At 44.0% G+C, this 20,348-nt stretch overlaps 1 protein-coding gene across 1 annotated transcript; it reads right to left on the reverse strand.

Moving 5' to 3' along the window:
• Window positions 1–975: 975 nt before the first annotated feature.
• On the reverse strand, window positions 976–15,178 carry LOC141776854 (tripartite motif-containing protein 16-like). Its single transcript, XM_074650681.1, has 3 exons — window positions 13,372–15,178; window positions 6,273–6,959; window positions 976–1,555 (listed from the first exon to the last, which is right to left on the reverse strand). Exons 1-3 carry the CDS (start codon window positions 15,040–15,042, stop codon window positions 1,085–1,087), a joined length of 2,829 nt encoding a protein of 942 aa, XP_074506782.1. The 5' UTR covers window positions 15,043–15,178; the 3' UTR covers window positions 976–1,084.
• Between the last annotated feature and the right edge of the window lie 5,170 nt (window positions 15,179–20,348).

The raw sequence follows: 20,348 nt of genomic DNA on the forward strand, positions 1-20,348 counted from the left end.
GGAAAAAAGACAGGAAGAAAAGACTTAGTTCATTCTTGTTTATTGATTATAGAAACCTTCAGTTTGTTCACACATCCCATCAGTAAAGTCTGTTAAATGACTCTTGTTACAATGATTTCACGTACAGATTCATTTTCATCCACACAATCAGTTTGTTTGAGCAGAATCTCAGCGATGTAACAGAGAATAATGATTTCCTTATTGATTATGATCATGATAATTACAGTTTCATTAAACATCTCAGTATCTCGTTTGTACGTCGATCTGGACGACAACATTTAGTCTGCCCAACAAATAAATGTGACTCTAGATATCTTTACAAAAAGTGGTGAGAACAGAATATCTATGATAAGAAATAAATCACTAGACCTTCCTTTAAGACCCGTGCAGTGGAAGAGAAACAACAACACAACACACACACACACACACACACACACACATATATATATATATATACAAATATTCATCAAACATTTAGAGCACAGAGAAGTTTACATTTTCATGCAGAGAAATATCAGTTCAGGTGAACAAAGATCATCATGAGCAGTGAAACAGACACAGGAAGGAGCGCCACCTGAAGGCACTCACACATTTACAGAACAACTCATGAGAAGATGTCAAAGCAAAGAGTGTAGAAGCAAAGAGACGCAACTCTGCTGCTTTTATGACGACAGCCGCCGCCACCATTTTGGACTGAAAACGCTTCTTATATTCATAATATTTTATAGTTCAACACCGGCCATTTTGGTAAAATGTGACAATAGAATAGAAGTAATTTAGTTTTACTTTTGTACGTCACTTTGTAGGCGGACGTTTTACTGGCGTCTGGTAGTGGCTTTCAGTCCAAAATGGCGGAAGCGTAGCTCTGCTGCTGGGCGCTGACGTTACAATGGAACAAACAATTAACTTTCACTTCTTGGTAATAAACGTTCTTTGGTCAAAGTAGAGCCTGTAATGTTTGATTGACAGCTGATCTCTGTGCAGTGAAGACATGAAAATAAAAATCAGCTCTGCAGCAACAATGATGGACACCAGATAAGTTTAAGAGTTAAAACACAGAATTTAACCCTTAAATGACTTCTGTCTATTTCAGTTTACACAACTCAGCAGTGGTATCATAACAATAAGGCCTAAGTCCAGCAAAGAGAGGCTCAGTGAATGTGGTCTGGACTCTGTGGAGGAGAGTCATGGTTTCAGAGACGCTGTAGAAGGACAGAATACCTGCACTGTGATCCAGGTACACTCCTACTCTGGAGGACAGAGGACCTGAGACGGGAGAATTGATATTGTTGTACCAAAATCTATAACTGTTTTGGTCACAACATAACGCCCAAGATTTGTCATTCCATCCAAACACACATTCATTCGGCCCCCCTGCTCTCCTGATACTCTTGTATGCGACTGCTACATGAACTCCTCCCCCTCTCCACTCCACCTCCCAGTAACAACGTCCAGTCAGACTCTCTCTACTCAGGACCTGATTAAATTCAGTGAATCTGTCTGGGTGACTAGAATAAGACTGTTTTTCTCCCATTGATGTTGCTTTTCTGTTCCCCTCAGATAATAACAGCAGTTCAGTCAGGACCACTTTAGTCAAAGAACTTTATTTTCATGCAGTAATATATACATTTATATTTTGGCGGTACGGCTCTGCTCTGGGATCTCCCTGCCCATCCACGCGCATACGTGGATCCACGAGCCCATGTGGTAGCGTGAGACAAGGAGAGCACTCCTCCTTGCCCTTCCATGCGCACACATGGAAAGCCAAAGGCAGGGAGAGCAGCAGCAAAGACCCCCAAAACAACCATACCAGGCAATCCTCCCTGGCCTTCCATGCGCTTACATGGAAGAGCCACAGGAGGAGCCAGCTGCGCACCCAGTGAAACCCGTATAGATTCAAACGACATACAGTGATGCCATCCGCATCTACACAGGTAGCGCCCATCCACGCGCATACGTGGATCCACGAGCCTCCGTGGTAGCATGAAGCAAGGAGAGCACTCCTCCTTGCCCTTCCATGTGCACACATGGAAAGCTAAAAGCAGGGAGCGCAGCAGTAAATACCCCCAATGACCACACCAGTGAACCTCCTTGTCCTTCCATGCGCTTACATGGAAGAGCCACAGGAGGAGCTAGCTGAGCACCCTGTGAAACCCGTGCAGATTCAAACGACATACAGTGATGCCATCCGCATCTACACGGGTTACGCCCATCCACGCGCATACGTGGATCCACGAGCCTACGTGGTAGCATGAGGCAAGGAGAGCACTCCTCCTTGCCCTTCCATGTGCACACATGGAAAGCTAAAGGCAGGAGCGCAGCAGCAAAACCCCCAAAATGACCACACCAGTCAAACCTCCCTGGCCTTCCATGCGCTTGCATGGAAGAGCCACAGGAGGAGCTAGCTGAGCACCCAGTGAAAACTCGTACACTGGTTAAACCGATGCCACTTTCCAGAAGTGACAGAACACTAAATTACCCCTCCTGCCATTATTATATTATACTACAATACAATTATTGACCAAGATTTGGTTTACACACATAAGATGCATAAAACAATTACAGTTTAATATACATGTATGTTATAACTCAAAATATACTTACTAGAAAATGGACATTATATTATATGGATATAAATGGATTACCTTGTAATATATAATCATTCTGAACAGCCTTTACTGGCGCAAAATACAGTATATCACATGGTTAAGATCATATCTGCCTGTTTTATAATCTTTGACCACCAGGTGGTTTCGTGCACATGATACATCCAGATATTAACCCTTTCCGAACCAATATGCTGGAAAGCTTTGATGCTTCATGAAGCTTCAGTTCGCCTGCATCTACACAGGTTGCAACCTTCCACGCGCGTACGTGGAAAACATGAGGTAAGGAGAGCAACCTCCTTGCCCTTCCATGTGCATACATGGAAAGCTAAAAGCAGGGAGCGCAGGGAGCCCCAAAAAATGACCACTCCAAGAAACCTCCCTGGCCTTCCCAGCGCCTACATGGAAGTACCTCAAAACTGAACTTAAGTATAGTACTTGAGTAAATGTTCTTTGCAGAACTGGTAGTACTGACAGATCTGCAGGGTTAATTTAAGGCTGTAACATGGAAAACGTGATCATCTACAGACCGATGTGTTCCTCTCTGAACTGAAGGAATTCCCCTCAGGGAATCGTCACCTTCATGCGTGTTGGTTTATCTTCTAGGCAGCTGCAAGCTCAGAGTTAAAATCATAAAAGATTGCAAAGTAGGTTAAATCAGTATCAATTTATTCCGCAGATATATTCATCAAAGTTGCACAGAGTTATTCACAGAAGTTCTGGATTCATCAATGTGTCCCTGATACCATGTAGTACAGTGTTCAGTTCGCAGTGAATGAACCGAGCTTTTCTTTACATTTGCCTTTATACACAGCAACAAACATTCTCTGAAGGGAGGGGCAGGGTTTTGATCAGTCTTAGTACTTTTCCACAATGTCACTGTGACCTTCCTCTATCTGACTCCATCCTTACACAACGCTGTCTACTGTTCACAACATTCTGTCCTCTCCCCCCCATCTGTTTCCTCCCTAAGGCTGTGTCCTTGAGACTGTTCTATCTACACAAAAGTATGTTATGCCGTCCCACCCTTGTGACTCTGCACGAGAAGTCCCTCAGGCGCAACAGTATTCATATTATAATTCTAGTCTAAACATCTTCAACCCAATGAACTCATAACATAATAGTTTAAGCATTGCCATATTATTCTTCATGATATATTTCCAACAGAACATACGAGTCAGCAGAGCTGAAGAATTCCCTCCGTCATGGAAACTGAACCCGAGTCTGATGCAGCTCCCAACATCTTCCAGCTTCCTGCATCCTTCTTCTTCTTGAGTTTCCTCTGTCAGCGTGGAGCAGGAGCTGCAGAAACAGCAGCAACATGAAGCAGCAGCATGGAGCTGCAGCATAAGCAGCAGCAACATGAAGCAGCAGCAGCGTGGAGCAGCAGCATGGAGCTGCGGCAGCATCATGGAGCCGCAGCAGCAGCAGAAGCAACATGAAGCAGCAGCAGCAACATGAAACAGCAGCAGCAGCGTGGAGCAGCAGCATTGAGCTGCAGCAGCAGAAGCAACATGAAGCAGCAGCAGCAACAGTGTGGAGCAGCAGCTTGGAGCAGCAGCATGGAGCAGCATTAGCAGCAGTAGCAGCAGCGTGGAGCAACAGCAGCGTGGAGCAGCAGCAGCAATGTGGAGCAGCAGCAGCGTGAAGCAGCAGCAGCGTGGAGCAGCAGTAGTCAATGTGGAGCAGCAGCAGTAGTGTGGAGCTGCAGCAGCGTGGAGCAGCAGCAGCGTGGAGCAGCAGCAGTAGTGTGAAGCTGCAGTAGTGTGGAGCAGCAGCAGTATCGTGGAGCTGCAGTAGTGTGGAGCAGCAGCAGTATCGTGGAGCTGCAGTAGTGTGGAGCAGCATCAGCAATGTGGAGCAGCAGCATTTCTTCTTTTTTCTCTTTTAAACACAGAAAACAACAAACATTAAAAACCAGACAGCAGTTAGTAAAAAACAGACAGGTTATGTTACACATTAAAAACAGTTCATGTCAGTGTCTGTGGCTCAGATCTGCTCAGTCACTGTGTTGAGTTAAGAATATTGATGGCATTTGGGATGAAAGACTTTTTAAACACATTTCATAAACTTAATGAAAAGCTAATTAGACTAAAACATATACAGTGAAGCCTTTGATGCTTCACAGGTTGCAGGCTGAGGCATATGGCTAGAAAGTCAAATGAGAGAGTCAATCAGATATGCCGTAACATTTACTATATATAGCCAGTAAGTTACTGAGCACTCATAGCTTTTGAGCTTCGAGGATGTCTTGAACCTCCGGCCGGAGGTAACGCTCATAAGCGGTTGATGACCATCGGCCCCAAGCCTCGAGTGTGGAGACAAGAGCTGTTAATCTGGTGGCAGTCTGCATGATTGGCAGAGGAGGCGAAGGTGTGAGGCAAACCAAGCTTGGGACATGGGCTTCCCCTCATCTGTGACAAAGAATGACTCTCATTGGCTGGTTTGAGGTCGGCATCTCAGATAGTGGATCATTGAAGACGGGATTAGACTCAGATTAAAACAGATGTTCCTTCCTATCTCCATCAGTCTTGCACCCTTTATGAAGGATGGCTGCAAGGATTTATCTTCTCAGATTGTGCGAAATTGCAGCAGCAGGTGGAATAATGGACCCTGGTGGAGATTTGGACTGCAATTCCCAGAAATCTCCGCGGGACTGTGACGTCATCAAAGCTCGATGGAATGACGTCATCGATCTGCGGCGCGCGTAGAGGTGATGGCCCTTCCGTGTCTGAAAGAAGCCGGCTTGCTGGAGATGCCGACATGGACTCAAAGCTTGGATCTGGAGTCATACTGGCGAGTGACGACTGGATGCTGGATAGAGCTGTCATGACAGGGTTGTCCTCCTGCTCCAGGGAGCCGGCTGCCGGGGCTGTAGCTCGGGCCGCTGGAGCTCGGACTGCTGGGCTTGGACCGGGCCTCGGACCGGGGCTTGGACCGGGCCTTGGACCGGGCCTCGGACCGGGGCTTGGACCGCTGGATCTCGTGCTCTTTTGGAAGGCGGCTCAGCGGCCGTAGCTGGGACTGCAGCGGAGTTTCGGGCACTTTCTTTCCTTTTCTCAGCGGCTTTCCTGGGAGCGCAGGTTTTGAGAAGATCTGCTGGTGGAGTTTTGCCATGGAAGCTTTCCAAAACATTTCAAAAGCTCTTCATTAGAAGACCCGACTGGAGCCGTGATGTGGTTTTCAACCAGGACTTGTAGGAGCCTGGACACTGGCCATTAGGAAATGCTGGGAGCAGAACTTGAATGTCTACTTATCGGATGCGAGCTCCGGCGGATAGGGAACGGGCTCTCTTTGCCGATGGCTTCCTCTGCCTCGGATGCTGTTGTTGTGACTCCATAGCTCAGTCATCATGGACGGAAATCGACATGACCAGCAGCAGGGTAAGTTGAAGCTTGTACGTGGAAAATCTGGTTGTTCTCATGTTGCGAGCGGCTTTGTAGAAGAAGCAGCCCAGGTAGCCAGGTTGAAGGAGCTTAAATAAGGCGCCCTGTATGAAATTTGCCAATGAAAGCCTAGAAGGGAATCAGCTGATCTGTCAGATGATGCATCAGCCGATTGGCCGGCCTAAGATCGGCCGCCATCAGCTGACAGCTGTCATATGAGCAGCGCTTGACTTCATGGCCTGCATGAACTAACGCTACGCTCGATTTTGTTTGCTGTGTTTGGATCCAGTGTGATTTCTCGTGAATATTGTAAGAATCCAGCTCTGGTCTTGGGCTCTGGTTGTGGCAGTAAAACATCCACTTCAGTCACTGACTGTGAGACGTTTGTCCATTTCTCTCTCAGAACGTCCTGTAGTTTATCTCTGACTTCTGACACAGCCGCCGTCACGTCCTCAAAGTAGCTCAGAGGACGGATATTGATGCTGGATGAGTGTGTAGATTCACTGAGTGGTGACAGTGAGGGGTAGTGGAGTAGAAACTGGTTGGGATCCTCTGTGTGTGACAGCAGCTTCAGCTCAGCGTCTCTCCTCTTCAGCTCAGTGATCTCCTGCTCCAGCTTCTCCTGAAGCTCTTTGACTCGACTCACTTCACTTTTCTGCTGGGATCTGACCTGCTGCTTCACATCACAGCTTCTTTTCTCCATGAGACGGATCAGCTCGGTGAAGATCTTCTCACTGTCCTCCACTGCTTTATCAGCAGAGCGATTGACAGCCTCCACCTCCTGTTGGAGCAGCTTCACATCTTTCTCTCTGTCCTGGATCCTCTGCTGGATGTTGAGTCGACTCACCTCCAGCTCTCTCTGCCTCTCGGTCCTTTCTGCTGCAGCTGAGACGGTGTCGTGGCCTTTATGTTCATCCATTAAGCAGAGATAACAGATACTCTGCTGATCAGTACGACAGAACATCTTCATCACCTCATCGTGACGAGAGCAGATGTTCTCCTGGAGCTTCTTGGAGGGCTCCACCAGCTTGTGTTTCTTTAACGGAGCTGAATCATAATGAGGCTGGAGGTGTTTCTCACAGTAAGAGGCCGGACACGCCAGACAGGACTTGAAGGCTTTCATTTTCCTCCCAGTGCAGACATCACAGGCCACATCTTCAGGTCCAGCATAGCAGTGATCAGCAGGAGCAGCTTGGAGTCCAGTCTTCTTCAGTTTGTCCACTAAAACTGCCAACATGGTGTTTTTCATCAGGACAGGCCTCGTTGTGAAGGTCTGCCTACACTGAGGGCAGCTGTAGATCTTCTTCTCATCCTCTCCATCCCAGAAGCCTTTAATACAGTTCATGCAGTAGCTGTGTCCACAGGAAGTAGTCACCGGATCCTTCAGTAGATCCAGACAGATCGAACAAGAGATTGCTTCCTGGTCCAGCTGAACTCCTTTCTGCGCCATTTCACCTCTCAGTAGCAACGACTGTCTGAGTTTCACCTCCTGAGAACCGACACTAGTTTGAGCTCTGATGTAATCATCATGTGTTATGTTGGTTACACCAACCTTTAAACTGTAGATCTGAAGGGGAGGGAACAAGGAAATAAATGGACCGGGTTATCAAGTTTTGCTTCATTCCAGGACGAGGAGCAGCACGACTGGCTACGTCCCAAATCACATACTTTTCCTTTTTACTTTTAGTACACAGCAGCTGCCCTTACAAAGTACGTACTGTTGCATGCAGTATACACATAACTGGGACATACTGGCTGTGTTTGAGAGCAGGAAGAGGAGGGAGGGTTTATCAAGGTTCATTCCAGGAAGAGGCTCACTGAGCAATAGAAGTCATTTCAACATCACCTCTATGCAGTAGCTCCAGATTAGCTCTGATATAGAGCAGGATTTATTGGCCAGGTGTAGCCCAGTTTCAGACCATATTTTTTCAAATGTCATTGCATGTTTTAAAAAAACATACAAGCCTGTAAATATTTAACATAAACACTGCAAACCCCTGTGTTTACAGTATAACTGTGTTTTTGTTGTCATATACACAGATTCTGTTCACTCATATCCCAGAATGCAGTGTTACGTTGAATAATGGACATCTTAAAGGGTTGTGCTTTATGCACATTTTATCTTAAACTTTGTCATTAAAATTTAAGGATGTCATTTTGAAAGATGTCACAATTCAAATATGAATTGAGAATTTGCACTGACATCAATTCCTCAAAGTAAGCATGCACAAAATATCCAGTAGTGACGTTCTACTCAGCTGCTGCACTGCGTGACCACCGAGACCATGACGCCTTGCCTTCTCTGCACCGACGGTGACTGTTCGGCCAGGACGGAGCAATCCGTTTTAATAACTCCATTACAAAATTCATAATTTTCAGTTACATTTTTGCCGTGCTGTTTTGGGCGTTTCGGGAATGTATGTCGCCTAGCTCACTAGGTAGCTAGCTAGCTATAGAGTGCTACCGGAATGAGTCCTAAAACCTGGATATGAGTTCGTATTTTAGCACTTCTGGTTCCCTCGTCTGGAAGACGGTGGGTTTGTTAGTTGCCTGAAATAAGGTCTGTGGTTAACACAAGGCTGAAGAGATTATCCTTTTGTTCTACGACATGGTGACCATATTTTCAAACCCCCAAACCAGGACCCTTAAGTGCAACGCACGTTCATTCATGGGCGCGCACATGCTAATATGCACGCCGTTTTCATCAGGATAGCCAACGTGGTGCACCTGTGGTGCATTTGAGCACGGAGTGGGATCAGAAAGAAGGCATCATTATAGGGGGGGTTCATTAGATCTAGCTAGAATCAGATTGTGCAAGGAAAATCGTATCTAAATTTAGTCCTCCACCGCTAACCTCTGGAACAGCTTACCTTTTCATATCAACAGCTCAGACACACAGAATAATTTACGTTGCTGCTGAACCTCTTTTTGCTGGTGTTTCATTAAGTTTATTTTCTGTTGTGCTGCAACTCCTTTACCGCAATTATGTGCACATTACCTTCAAGGCCCGAGGTCATGTTTTCATCAGCGTTGGTTTGTCTGTTAGCAGGATTACTCAAAAAGTTTAAGATGGATTTGAATGAAATCTTTTGGAGGGGTGGAGTGTAGCACAATGAACAATCCATTCGATTTTGGTGGCGATCCGGATCATAATCTGGATTCAGGATTTTTTTAAAGAATTCTGATCAGCCTGAGCATTAAGACCACAGGGTATAACACATGCGCACTGTAACTGATGAAACGTCGACCGCATCTCCCTCCTTCTTCGAGCAGAGAGAGACGTGTGTGGATGTGTGGCAAGACATCGAGCTGCGACGGGAGCTGCTGGCCGTCTGCGGTGAGGAAGAAAAAAAAAGTTAGATGACGGGATGACAGACAACGTAGTGTAACGTTATACAGACATAACAAGGCTGCTGAATGAGAGAGGCATCCGCCGATACGTTACACAGAAACACACCGGGTTAATAACAAGCCGACCACCTCACGGTACCACCGGCTGTGAGCTGTGATCTGTTTTTAAAGTCAGGCACATTGGCGGAGGTCTGCGCTCTCAGAGTACCATTCTAGTGTTTATTGTTTCTACTCTGTTCTTATTGTAGCTTGCTTTGTATTCATTGTCATCATGTACATGTTCAGCACTGCGGTTGTTTTTAAAAACGTGCCGAGAGAGATAAACACAAAAAGTATCAAAAATGATGGATAGTGACCTTTCATTCATTCCAGGATCAAAAACAGGAAGAATGTGAAATGCCATAAACCTAAGATGGTAAAAGGAGGGTCAACCAAGACCTACACACTACCCAGACACCCTGAAGACACCCTAATAATTAAAAGACACAGATGTGAGGTTGTTTTTTTTGTCATCAAGTTTTCTCTATAAAACCTCCCTGGTCAGGACCTGTACAGCATCACTTGGGTAATACAATGCATTGTATTAATGTCACACAAGTGTGAGGTTCTTATTTTGGATACCAGCAATTAAAAGGTGTTTCCCCTGTTAAGAAAGAGCCAATACAATATAATCAGTTTAAAAGATTTATTTAAACTGCGAAAATTATCACCATTAAAACAGATAAATAAAACCAGTTCAAACCGTGCTAACTGAAAACAACTACAGTAAAATGTCCTTAAAATGGGGGTGCAAAGTCCAAGTGCACAGCGGGCAATAAATAGTTCAAGAAAGGGGAGTATTTGAGTCTAAAGATGTCAAGGGGGGAAGGGGGGCCCTGAGGCCGTCGGCTCCTCTGCTCCGGCCCTGCAGCTCTGCTGCAGCTCTCGTCGTCGTTGGCGCTACGGAGAGAAAACGGGAACCTCAGTGGCCAGCACACACAGTAGCAGCTCACACACACACACCAGAGATTGCTTGGTTCACTTTCCTCTACTTAGCTTTTAGTAGGCGTTGAACCAAGTCTTTTCACTCCCGTCCAGCTCGTCCTGCAGCGGTTCGTCCGGTCCCTCGTCCCGGCCGCCCTGTCACTCAGTCGGCCGTGTTCCTGCAGCAGACCGTACCGGTGAAGCTGCCTCGGCTCCAAACTCGCGTGTCCAGCTCCGCTTCCTCGTTCCTGCTGGTTCTCTACCTCTGTTCCTTCCCCCTGCACACCTGTCCACAATCAACTTAAAAAGAAGCCCAGCGTCTCTGTGTGTCAATCAATTAGTCACAGCTGTCTCTCACCAGTTAATCACCTTGATCCATTCCAGTTCAAAACAGAACAGCAAAACCAGATATGAAACGTAAAAACCCATGCCATAATAGAACGGGTAAACATGCAACACCACAACATCAATAAAAACAATGTAAGAAATGCATATACACACATGATAAAACCCATAATAAATAAACGTGCAATACTGGATCAAGTGATTAAACAACTGCATCTCCCTGTGACATTAACAAGTTTAGATTCAAGGGAAGGCAGAAGTTCTGTAGGACATCTGAAGCTCTAATGTGTCCATCATTTTAGGTCATCAGCCTGAAACCCCACAGTAGTCATCATGGTAAAAAAGTGTTATTAAGTTTTCTCAAAGTCTGCTGTTTTATGGAAAAGAAGCATGAACTACAGGATTCTCACTTTTATTGTAGATTTGTTAAAAAGAAAAAGCAGTAGGAAGAAATTCCCCAAACTCCCAGTTATCTAACAGCATTTTAAGCATGGGCTCTTGTTCTTTAGTTTGCTCAGATAATGAAATGAAGAAGCTCTTCCACCCCAACAGATATGTGTTTGAGGCTTTGGAGCTCTGAACAAACTGGAAGAGGAGAACACTACATAGACTTGACTCTTTCTATGTTGTTGTCTTTAGTCAAAGAGCGTTAAACTGAATCAGAAACCAGCATCTCTGCCGACACCAACGTCAAACAGAAGCGAGTGTCAGAAACAACTTTATATACAGCTTTGCCACACACACACACACACACACACACACACACACACACACACACACACGCACACACACACACACACACACACGAAGCATCCTATTGGATGATTGCATCCTGCAGTAATCAGGCCGTCATCTGTGTCAGCTGTAGCTCCACCTGTCTTCACTCTGGAAGTATTCAGTGCCGTCTGGTGATCCACCTCATTGTGGCTCTTGTAATTCATTTTACACCAAAATCCAGAGATTTGATGAATACACACTTTAAATCAATCTCATGTATTACAACAAAACAAAATAAATGCACATAAAGAAAGAGATGTAAATATCTAAAGAAAGAGATGTAAAGTCCATGTGGCAAGAAGGTTTCATTCATGTATCCAAAACAGTTTAAAAAGCCATAAATCCACAACAATTGTGTTTAAATCTGCATAATACTGTTTGAATAAAACAAACAATAGTCCCTTTTGTGTGCTCTCCAGGTTGCTCAGAGAATCACCAAAGCACCACAGCTGTGGTTATACAGAGGAGACAACAAGCCCAGTGGAAATAAAACTTTCTGAACACGGTGTAGAAACAAGTGTTGAGCGTATCGTCAGAGGAATAATACGAGCTGAAGTGGAAAAAAAGACCGTTCTTTTATCAGTATGTGGGAAAGAAGTTGTAATTTGTATTCAATATATGAACTTGTGATTGTGTTCAATAACTATGATAACAAAATCCTCTTGTCACAACTTTCCTTCAACAGTTTTTGTTGTTATCAAAGTTTTGAGCCGGCCTGGAAATAAGTTATGTTTCCTTTTAGTTTTAATCTTTTTGTTTTTGTTTTTTTAACAGAGACTGACTCTAAACATGAACACTGGACTTTGTGGTGTTTCAGGAGGAAAACTGCCTCAGTTATTCTCTCATAGTCACATTTCCTCCATCAGCTTTGTATGATACCCTGGAAAAAAGACAGGAAGAAAAGACTTAGTTCATTCTTGTTTATTGATTATAGAAACCTTCAGTTTGTTCACACATCCCATCAGTAAAGTCTGTTAAATGACTCTTGTTCAATGATTTCACGTACAGATTCATTTCCATCCACACAATCAGTTTGTTTGAGCAGAATCTCAGCGATGTAACAGAGAATAATGATTTCCTTATTGATTATGATCATGATAATTACAGTTTCATTAAACATCTCAGTATCTCGTTTGTACGTCGATCTGGACGACAACATTTAGTCTGCCCAACAAATAAATGTGATTCTAGATATCTTTACAAAAAGTGGTGAGAACAGAATATCTATGATAAGAAATAAATCACTAGACCTTCCTTTAAGACCCGTGCAGTGGAAGAGAAACAACAACACACACACACACACACACACATATATATATACAAATATTCATCAAACATTTAGAGCACAGAGAAGTTTACATTTTCATGCAGAGAAATATCAGTTCAGGTGAACAAAGATCATCATGAGCAGTGAAACAGACACAGGAAGGAGCGCCACCTGAAGACACTCACACATTTACAGAACAACTCATGAGAAGATGTCAAAGCAAAGAGTGTAGAAGCAAAGAGACGCAACTCTGCTGCTTTTTGACAACAGCCGCCACCGCCATTTTGGACTGAAAACGCTTATTTTATTCATAATATTTTATTGTTCAACACCGGCCGTTTTGGTAGAATGTGACAATAGAATAGAAATAATGTAGTTTTACTTTTGTACGTCACTTTGTAGGCGGACGTTTTACTGGCGTCCGGTAGTCGCTTTCAGTCCAAAATGGCGGAAGCGTAGCTCTGCTGCTGGGCGCTGACGTTACAATGGAACAAACAATTGACCTTCACTTCTTGGTAATAAACGTTCTTTGGTTAAATAATGTTTGATTGACAGCTGATCTCTGTTCAGTGAAGACATGAAAAGAAAAATCAGCTCTGCAGCAACAATGATGGACACCAGATAAGTTTAAGAGTTAAAACACAGAATTGAACCCTTAAATGACTTCTGTCTATTTCAGTTTACACAACTCAGCAGTGTCATCACAATAATGAAGCCTAAGTCCAGCATAGAGAGGCTCAGTGAATGTGGTCTGGACTCTGTGGAGGAGAGTCATGGTTTCAGAGACGCTGTAGAAGGACAGAATACCTGCACTGTGATCCAGGTACACTCCTACTCTGAAGGACGGAGGACCTAAGACGGGGGTTTGGCCTTTGTTGTACCAAAATATATAACTGTTTTGGTCACAATCTAACGCCCAAGATTTGTCATTACCTCCAAACACACATTCATTCGCCCCAACCCCTGCTCTCCTGATACTCTTGTATGCGACTGCTACATAAACTGCTCCCCCTCTCCACTCCACCTCCCAGTAACAACGTCCAGTCAGACTCTCTCTACTCAGGACCTGTTCCCAATGAGTGAATCTGTCTGGGTGACTAGAATAAGACTGATGTTGTCTCATAAATGTTGCTTTTCTGTTCCCCTCAGATAATAACAGCCGTGGGTATGCTGTTTTTGGATCCAGTGTGATTTCTCGTGAATACTTTAATAATCCAGCTCTGGTCTTGGGCTCTGGTTGTGGCAGTAAAACATCCACTTCAGTCACTGTCTGTGAGACGTTTGTCCATTTCTCTCTCAGAACGTCCTGTAGTTTATCTCTGACTTCTGACACAGCCGCCGTCACGTCCTCAAAGTAGCTCAGAGGACGGATATTGATGCTGGATGAGTGTGTAGATTCACTGAGAGGTGACAGTGAGGGGTAGTGGAGCAGAAACTGGTCGTGATCCTCTGTGTGTGACAGCAGCTTCAGCTCAGCGTCTCTCCTCTTCAGCTCAGTGATCTCCTGCTCCAGCTTCTCCTGAAGCTCTTTGACTCGACTCACTTCACTTTTCTGCTGGGATCTGACCTGCTGCTTCACATCACAGCTTCTTTTCTCCATGAGACGGATCAGCTCGGTGAAGATCTTCTCACTGTCCTCAACTGCTTTATCAGCAGAGCGATTGACAGCCTTCACCTCCTGTTGGAGCAGCTTCACATCTTTCTCTCTGTCCTGGATCCTCTGCTGGATGTTGAGTCGACTCACCTCCAGCTCTCTCTGCCTCTCGGTCCTTTCTGCTGCAGCTGAGACGGTGTCGTGGCCTTTATGTTCATCCACAGAGCAGAGATAACAGATACACTGCTGATCAGTACGACAGAACATCTTCATCACCTCATCGTGACGAGAGCAGATGTTCTCCTGGAGCTTCTTGGAGGGCTCCACCAGCTTGTGTTTCTTGAATGGAGCTGAGTCATAATGAGGCTGGAGGTGTTTCTCACAGTAAGAGGCCAGACACATCAGACAGGACTTGAGGGCTTTCAGTTTCCTCCCAGTGCAGAAATCACAGGCCACATCTTCAGGTCCAGCATAGCAGTGATCAGCAGGAGCAGCTTGGAGTCCAGTCTTCTTCAGTTTCTCCACTAAAACTGCCAACATGGTGTTTTTCATCAGGACAGGCCTCGGTGTGAAGGTCTGCCTACACTGAGGGCAGCTGTAGATCTTCTTCTCATCCTCTCCATCCCAGAAGCCTTTAATACAGTTCATGCAGTAGCTGTGTCCACAGGGAGTAGTCACCGGATCCTTCAGTAGATCCAGACAGATCGAACAAGAGATTGCTTCCTGGTCCAGCTGAACTCCTTTCTGCGCCATTTCACCTCTCAGTAGCAACGACTGTCTGAGTTTCACTTCCTGAGAACCGACACTAGTTTGAGCTCTGATGTAAACAGCATGTGTCTGTGCAGTGAATGGAGCCTGTCAGCTCTCACCATGTTGGTTACACCCTCCTTCAAACTGTAGATCTGAAGGGGAGGGAACAAGGAAATAAATGGACTGAGTGGAGCTGCTGTGTTTGAGAGCAGGAAGAGGAGGGAGGAGTTATCAGGCTCTGCTTCATTCCAGGAAGAGGAGCGGTTAGAGAGAGATACGTGTGGTTTGTTTATAATATAGAGATCATTTCTCAGTTAAAAACACCGGAGCCATAAGCTTTTAGGAGGTAAACTCTTCTTGGTACCTCTGGGTTTGGAGACAGCTCCTCAGTTTTCAGAATTGGCTCTTCTTTTTTCCTGAAATACTGTTTGATGATGCTGATACAGCAGATGAAGAATAAAAAAGGAATCACTGCTGTAGAAGGAATGAAATCCCCAAATAGTTTTTACTTTTATGATAAAGTCCTTCAAGATTGTGTAGAAAACAGGTTAAATCCAGAATATAATTTTGAGTAAAAAGTGTTTCTGTCAGCTTTCTGTATCTGCTCCACATGCTGCCTTCACTGGAACGGGACGTCAGAGGATCATCTCTAGAAACTTTCACCATCAAGATGTTTACTGTGACAAGTCAGGAAAATGAACGCTCTCTTCCTTGGTATTACCCGTGGAGGAAATTCAGAGTTTCTTCCTCTTGAAAGCATGAATTTCTCACAAGGACACACTGTGAACGGCATGTTATCGCCGTGGTTACACATTTACAAGAGGGATGTTCCGCTGCCGGACATCCTGAGAACGCAACTTAGCGTCGAGCAACCAGCCACACACAACCCTCACGTTTTTCCCGGGAGACTCACGTTTTTCATTGCTTTCTCCCGGTTTCCTCCCGGAGTCACAATTCTCCCGTATTTCTCCCGATTTATGTCAAATTCAGACTTTTTTTTTCTTCTTTGCGTTATCTTTACCTGTTTCTGGAACTGAACAGTGTGTAAAGTCCCTACTGTTTCCACCCGGACAACAACAGAGCTACACCAACTGTCGTTTCTCAGGGGAAGAGAGCAGTCTATGCTGACGACACAGCTCAGTTTGAGCTCATGTTTAAGCTGAGCTCGCCACAGCGAGCAGCGCCTGAAGTTGGGCTTTGTTCAGTGCAGTGAAAAGCCGTCGCAGTTAGAAATAACGTGTTTCAGAGGTCAGTGGTGGCGTCGTCACGTTGTGTCTGAAAGGACCTTCGGTGAGTGAGAGAAGCCCGTTCCCTGCACTCATCCTCAGCTGGTCTTCTGACCACCCCCACCTCACATCTCAGCACCCATGGGTGCTAGGGCATTCAGCTGCAGGCTGCTGCTCCCAGGCTCTGGAACTCCCTCCATCAACACATCCGACAGTCTGACACTTTTACAACATTCAAGTTCACACCAGAGGGGCCAATTATTCAGTTTTCTTTCCTGGGAGTTAAAGGTCAAATTAAAAGTTTAACATAAAATGCAGTTGCAGTGAAGTTATTACTTTGTTATTTTCACTCTTTTTAAAGTCACCAGAATGCAGGAAACAAAGTCTATGAAACGCTAATTTTTCTTGAGACGGACCCCCAGACCTCCCGATTTGGTTTAGAAATCCTCCCTTTTTTGAAGGTCTCAAAGTTAGCAAGTATGTTTGTGATACCTAATTAAAGTCTGAATGTCAAATTTATAACTGTTGCAAAACTCATAAATATAAATTCCATTCACATGCTTTTTTAATGATATAACACAATAATAATAATAAATACATAATATAATGAGAATATGAATAAATAACAATCAATATAATAATAATAATAATAATAATAATAATAATAATAATAATAATGAACATTAATATTTAGGAAGACAATTAGCCTACATTTTATTTGATGGGGGGCAGTAAGGGACCTGGATAATGGATAGGGGGACGCTAGCCCAAAAAAGGTTGAGAACCACTGAACTACAGGATTCTCACTATTATTGTAGATTTGTTCAAAAGAAAAAGCAGTAGGAAGAAATTCCCCAAACTCCCAGTTATCCAACAGCATTTTAAGCATGGGCTCTTGTTCTTTAGTTTGCTCAGATAATGAAATGGAGAAGCTCTTCCATCCCAACAGATATGTGTTTGAGGCTTTGGAGCTCTGAACAAACTGTAAAAGGAGAACACTGCATAGACTTGACTCTTTCTATGTTGTTGTCTTTAGTCAAAGAGCGTTAAACTGAATCAAAAACCAGCATCTCTGCCGACACCAACGTCAAACAGAAGCGAGTGTCAGAAACAACTTTATATACAGCTTTGCCAGACACACACACACACACACACACACACACACACACACACACACACACACACACACACACACACACACACACAAAGCATCCTATTGGATGATTGCATCCTGCAGTAATCGGCGTCATCTGTGTCAGCTGTAGCTCCACCTGTCTTCACTCTGGAGGTATTCAGTGCCGTCTGGTGATCCACCTCATTGTGGCTCTTGTAATTCATTTTACACAAAATTCCAAGAGATTTGATGAATACACACTTTAAATCAATCTCATGTATTACAACAAAACAATAAATGCACATAAAGAAAGAGATGTAAATATCTAAAGAAAGAGATGTAGAGTCCATGTGGCAAGAAGGTTTCATTCATGTATCCAAAACAGTTTAAAAAGCCATAAATCCACAACAATTGTGTTTAAATCTGCATAATACTGTTTGAATAAAGAACAAACTATAGTCCTGTTTGTGTGCTCTCCAGGTTGCTCAGAGAATCACCAAAGCACCACAGCTGTGGTTATACAGAGGAGACAACAAGCCCAGTGGAAATAAAACTTTGTGAACACGGTGTAGAAACAAGTGTTGAGCGTATCGTCAGAGGAATAATACGAGCTGAAGTGGAAAAAAAGACCGTTCTTTTATCAGTATGTGGGGAAGAAGTTGGAATTTGTATTCAATGTGTGAACTTGTGATTGTGTTCAATAACTATGATAACAAAATCCTCATGTCACAACTTTCCTTCAACAGTTTTTGTTGTTATCAAAGTTTTGAGCCGGCCTGGAAATAAGTTATGTTTCCTTTTAGTTTTAATCTTTTTGTTTTTGTTTTTTTAACAGAGACTGACTCTAAACATGAACACTGGACTTTGTGGTGTTTCAGGAGGAAAACTGCCTCAGTTATTCTCTCATAGTCACATTTCCTCCATCAGCTTTGTATGATACCCTGGAAAAAAGACAGGAAGAAAAGACTTAGTTCATTCTTGTTTATTGATTATAGAAACCTTCAGTTTGTTCACACATCCCATCAGTAAAGTCTGTTAAATGACTCTTGTTACAATGATTTCACATACAGATTCATTTTCATCCACACAATCAGTTTGTTTGAGCAGAATCTCAGCGATGTAACAGAGAATAATGATTTCCTTATTGATTATGATCATGATAATTACAGTTTCATTAAACATCTCAGTATCTCGTTTGTACGTCGATCTGGACGACAACATTTAGTCTGCCCAACAAATAAATGTGATTCTAGATATCTTTACAAAAAGTGGTGAGAACAGAATATCTATGATAAGAAATAAATCACTAGACCTTCCTTTAAGACCCGTGCAGTGGAAGAGAAACAACAACACACACACACACACACACACATATATATATATATACAAATATTCATCAAACATTTAGAGCACAGAGAAGTTTACATTTTCATGCAGAGAAATATCAGTTCAGGTGAACAAAGATCATCATGAGCAGTGAAACAGACACAGGAAGGAGCGCCACCTGAAGACACTCACACATTTACAGAACAACTCATGAGAAGATGTCAAAGCAAAGCGTGTAGAAGCAAAGAGACGCAACTCTACAGCCGCCGCCACCATTTTGGACTGAAAACGCTTCTTATATTCATAATATTTTACTGTTCAACACCGGCCGTTTTGGTAGAACATGATGATAAAATAGAAATAATTTTGTTTTACTTTTGTACGTCACTTTGTAGGCGGACGTTTTACTGGCGTCCGGTAGTCGCTTTCAGTCCAAAATGGCGGAAGCGTAGCTCTGCTGCTGGGCGCTGACGTTACAATGGAACAAACAATTAACTTTCACTTCTTGGTAATAAACGTTCTTTGGTCAAATAATGTTTGATTGACAGCTGATCTCTGTGCAGTGAAGACATGAAAAGAAAAATCAGCTCTGCAGCAACAATGATGGACACCAGATAAGTTTAAGAGTTAAAACACAGAATTTAACCCTTAAATGACTTCTGTCTATTTCAGTTTACACAACTCAGCAGTGACATCACGATCAAAAAGCCAAAGTCCAGCATAGAGAGGCTCAGTGAATGTGGTCTGGACTCTGTGGAGGAGAGTCATGGTTTCAGAGACGCTGTAGAAGGACAGAATACCTGCACTGTGATCCAGATACACTCCTACTCTGGAGGACAGAGGACCTGAGACGGGGGTGTGGACTTTGTTGTGCAAAAATCTATTTAGGTCACAATCTAATGCCCAAGATTTGTCATTGAATCCAAACGCACATTCATCCCCCCCCCCTGCTCTGCTGATACTCTTGTATGCGACTGCTACATAAACTATTCTCCCTCTCCACTCCACCTCCCAGTAACAACGTCCAGTCAGACTCTCTCTACTCAGGACCTGATAACATTCAGTGAATCTGTCTGGGTGACTAGAATAAGACTGTTGTTTTCTCATTACTGTTGCTTTTCTGTTCCCCTCAGATAATAACAGCTTTGTGTATGCTGTGTTTGGATCCAGTGTGATTTCTCGTGAATATTGTAAGAATCCAGCTCTGGTCTTGGGCTCTGGTCGTGACAGTAAAACATCCACTTCAGTCACTGTCTGTGAGACGTTTGTCCATTTCTCTCTCAGAACGTCCTGTAGTTTATCTCTGACTTCTGACACAGCCGCCGTCACGTCCTCAAAGTAGCTCAGAGGACGGATATTGATGCTGGATGTAGATTCACTGAGTGGTGACAGTGAGGGGTAGTCGAGTAGAAACTGGTCTTGATCCTCTGTGTGTGACAGCAGCTTCAGCTCAGCGTCTCTCCTCTTCAGCTCAGTGATCTCCTGCTCCAGCTTCACCTGAAGCTCTTTGACTCGACTCACTTCACTTTTCTGCTGGGATCTGACCTGCTGCTTCACATCACAGCTTCTTTTCTCCATGAGACGGATCAGCTCGGTGAAGATCTTCTCACTGTCCTCCACTGCTTTATCAGCAGAGCGATTGA

This window comes from Sebastes fasciatus, chromosome 11, assembly GCF_043250625.1.
Source record: "Sebastes fasciatus isolate fSebFas1 chromosome 11, fSebFas1.pri, whole genome shotgun sequence".
Lineage (NCBI taxonomy): Eukaryota > Metazoa > Chordata > Actinopteri > Perciformes > Sebastidae > Sebastes > Sebastes fasciatus.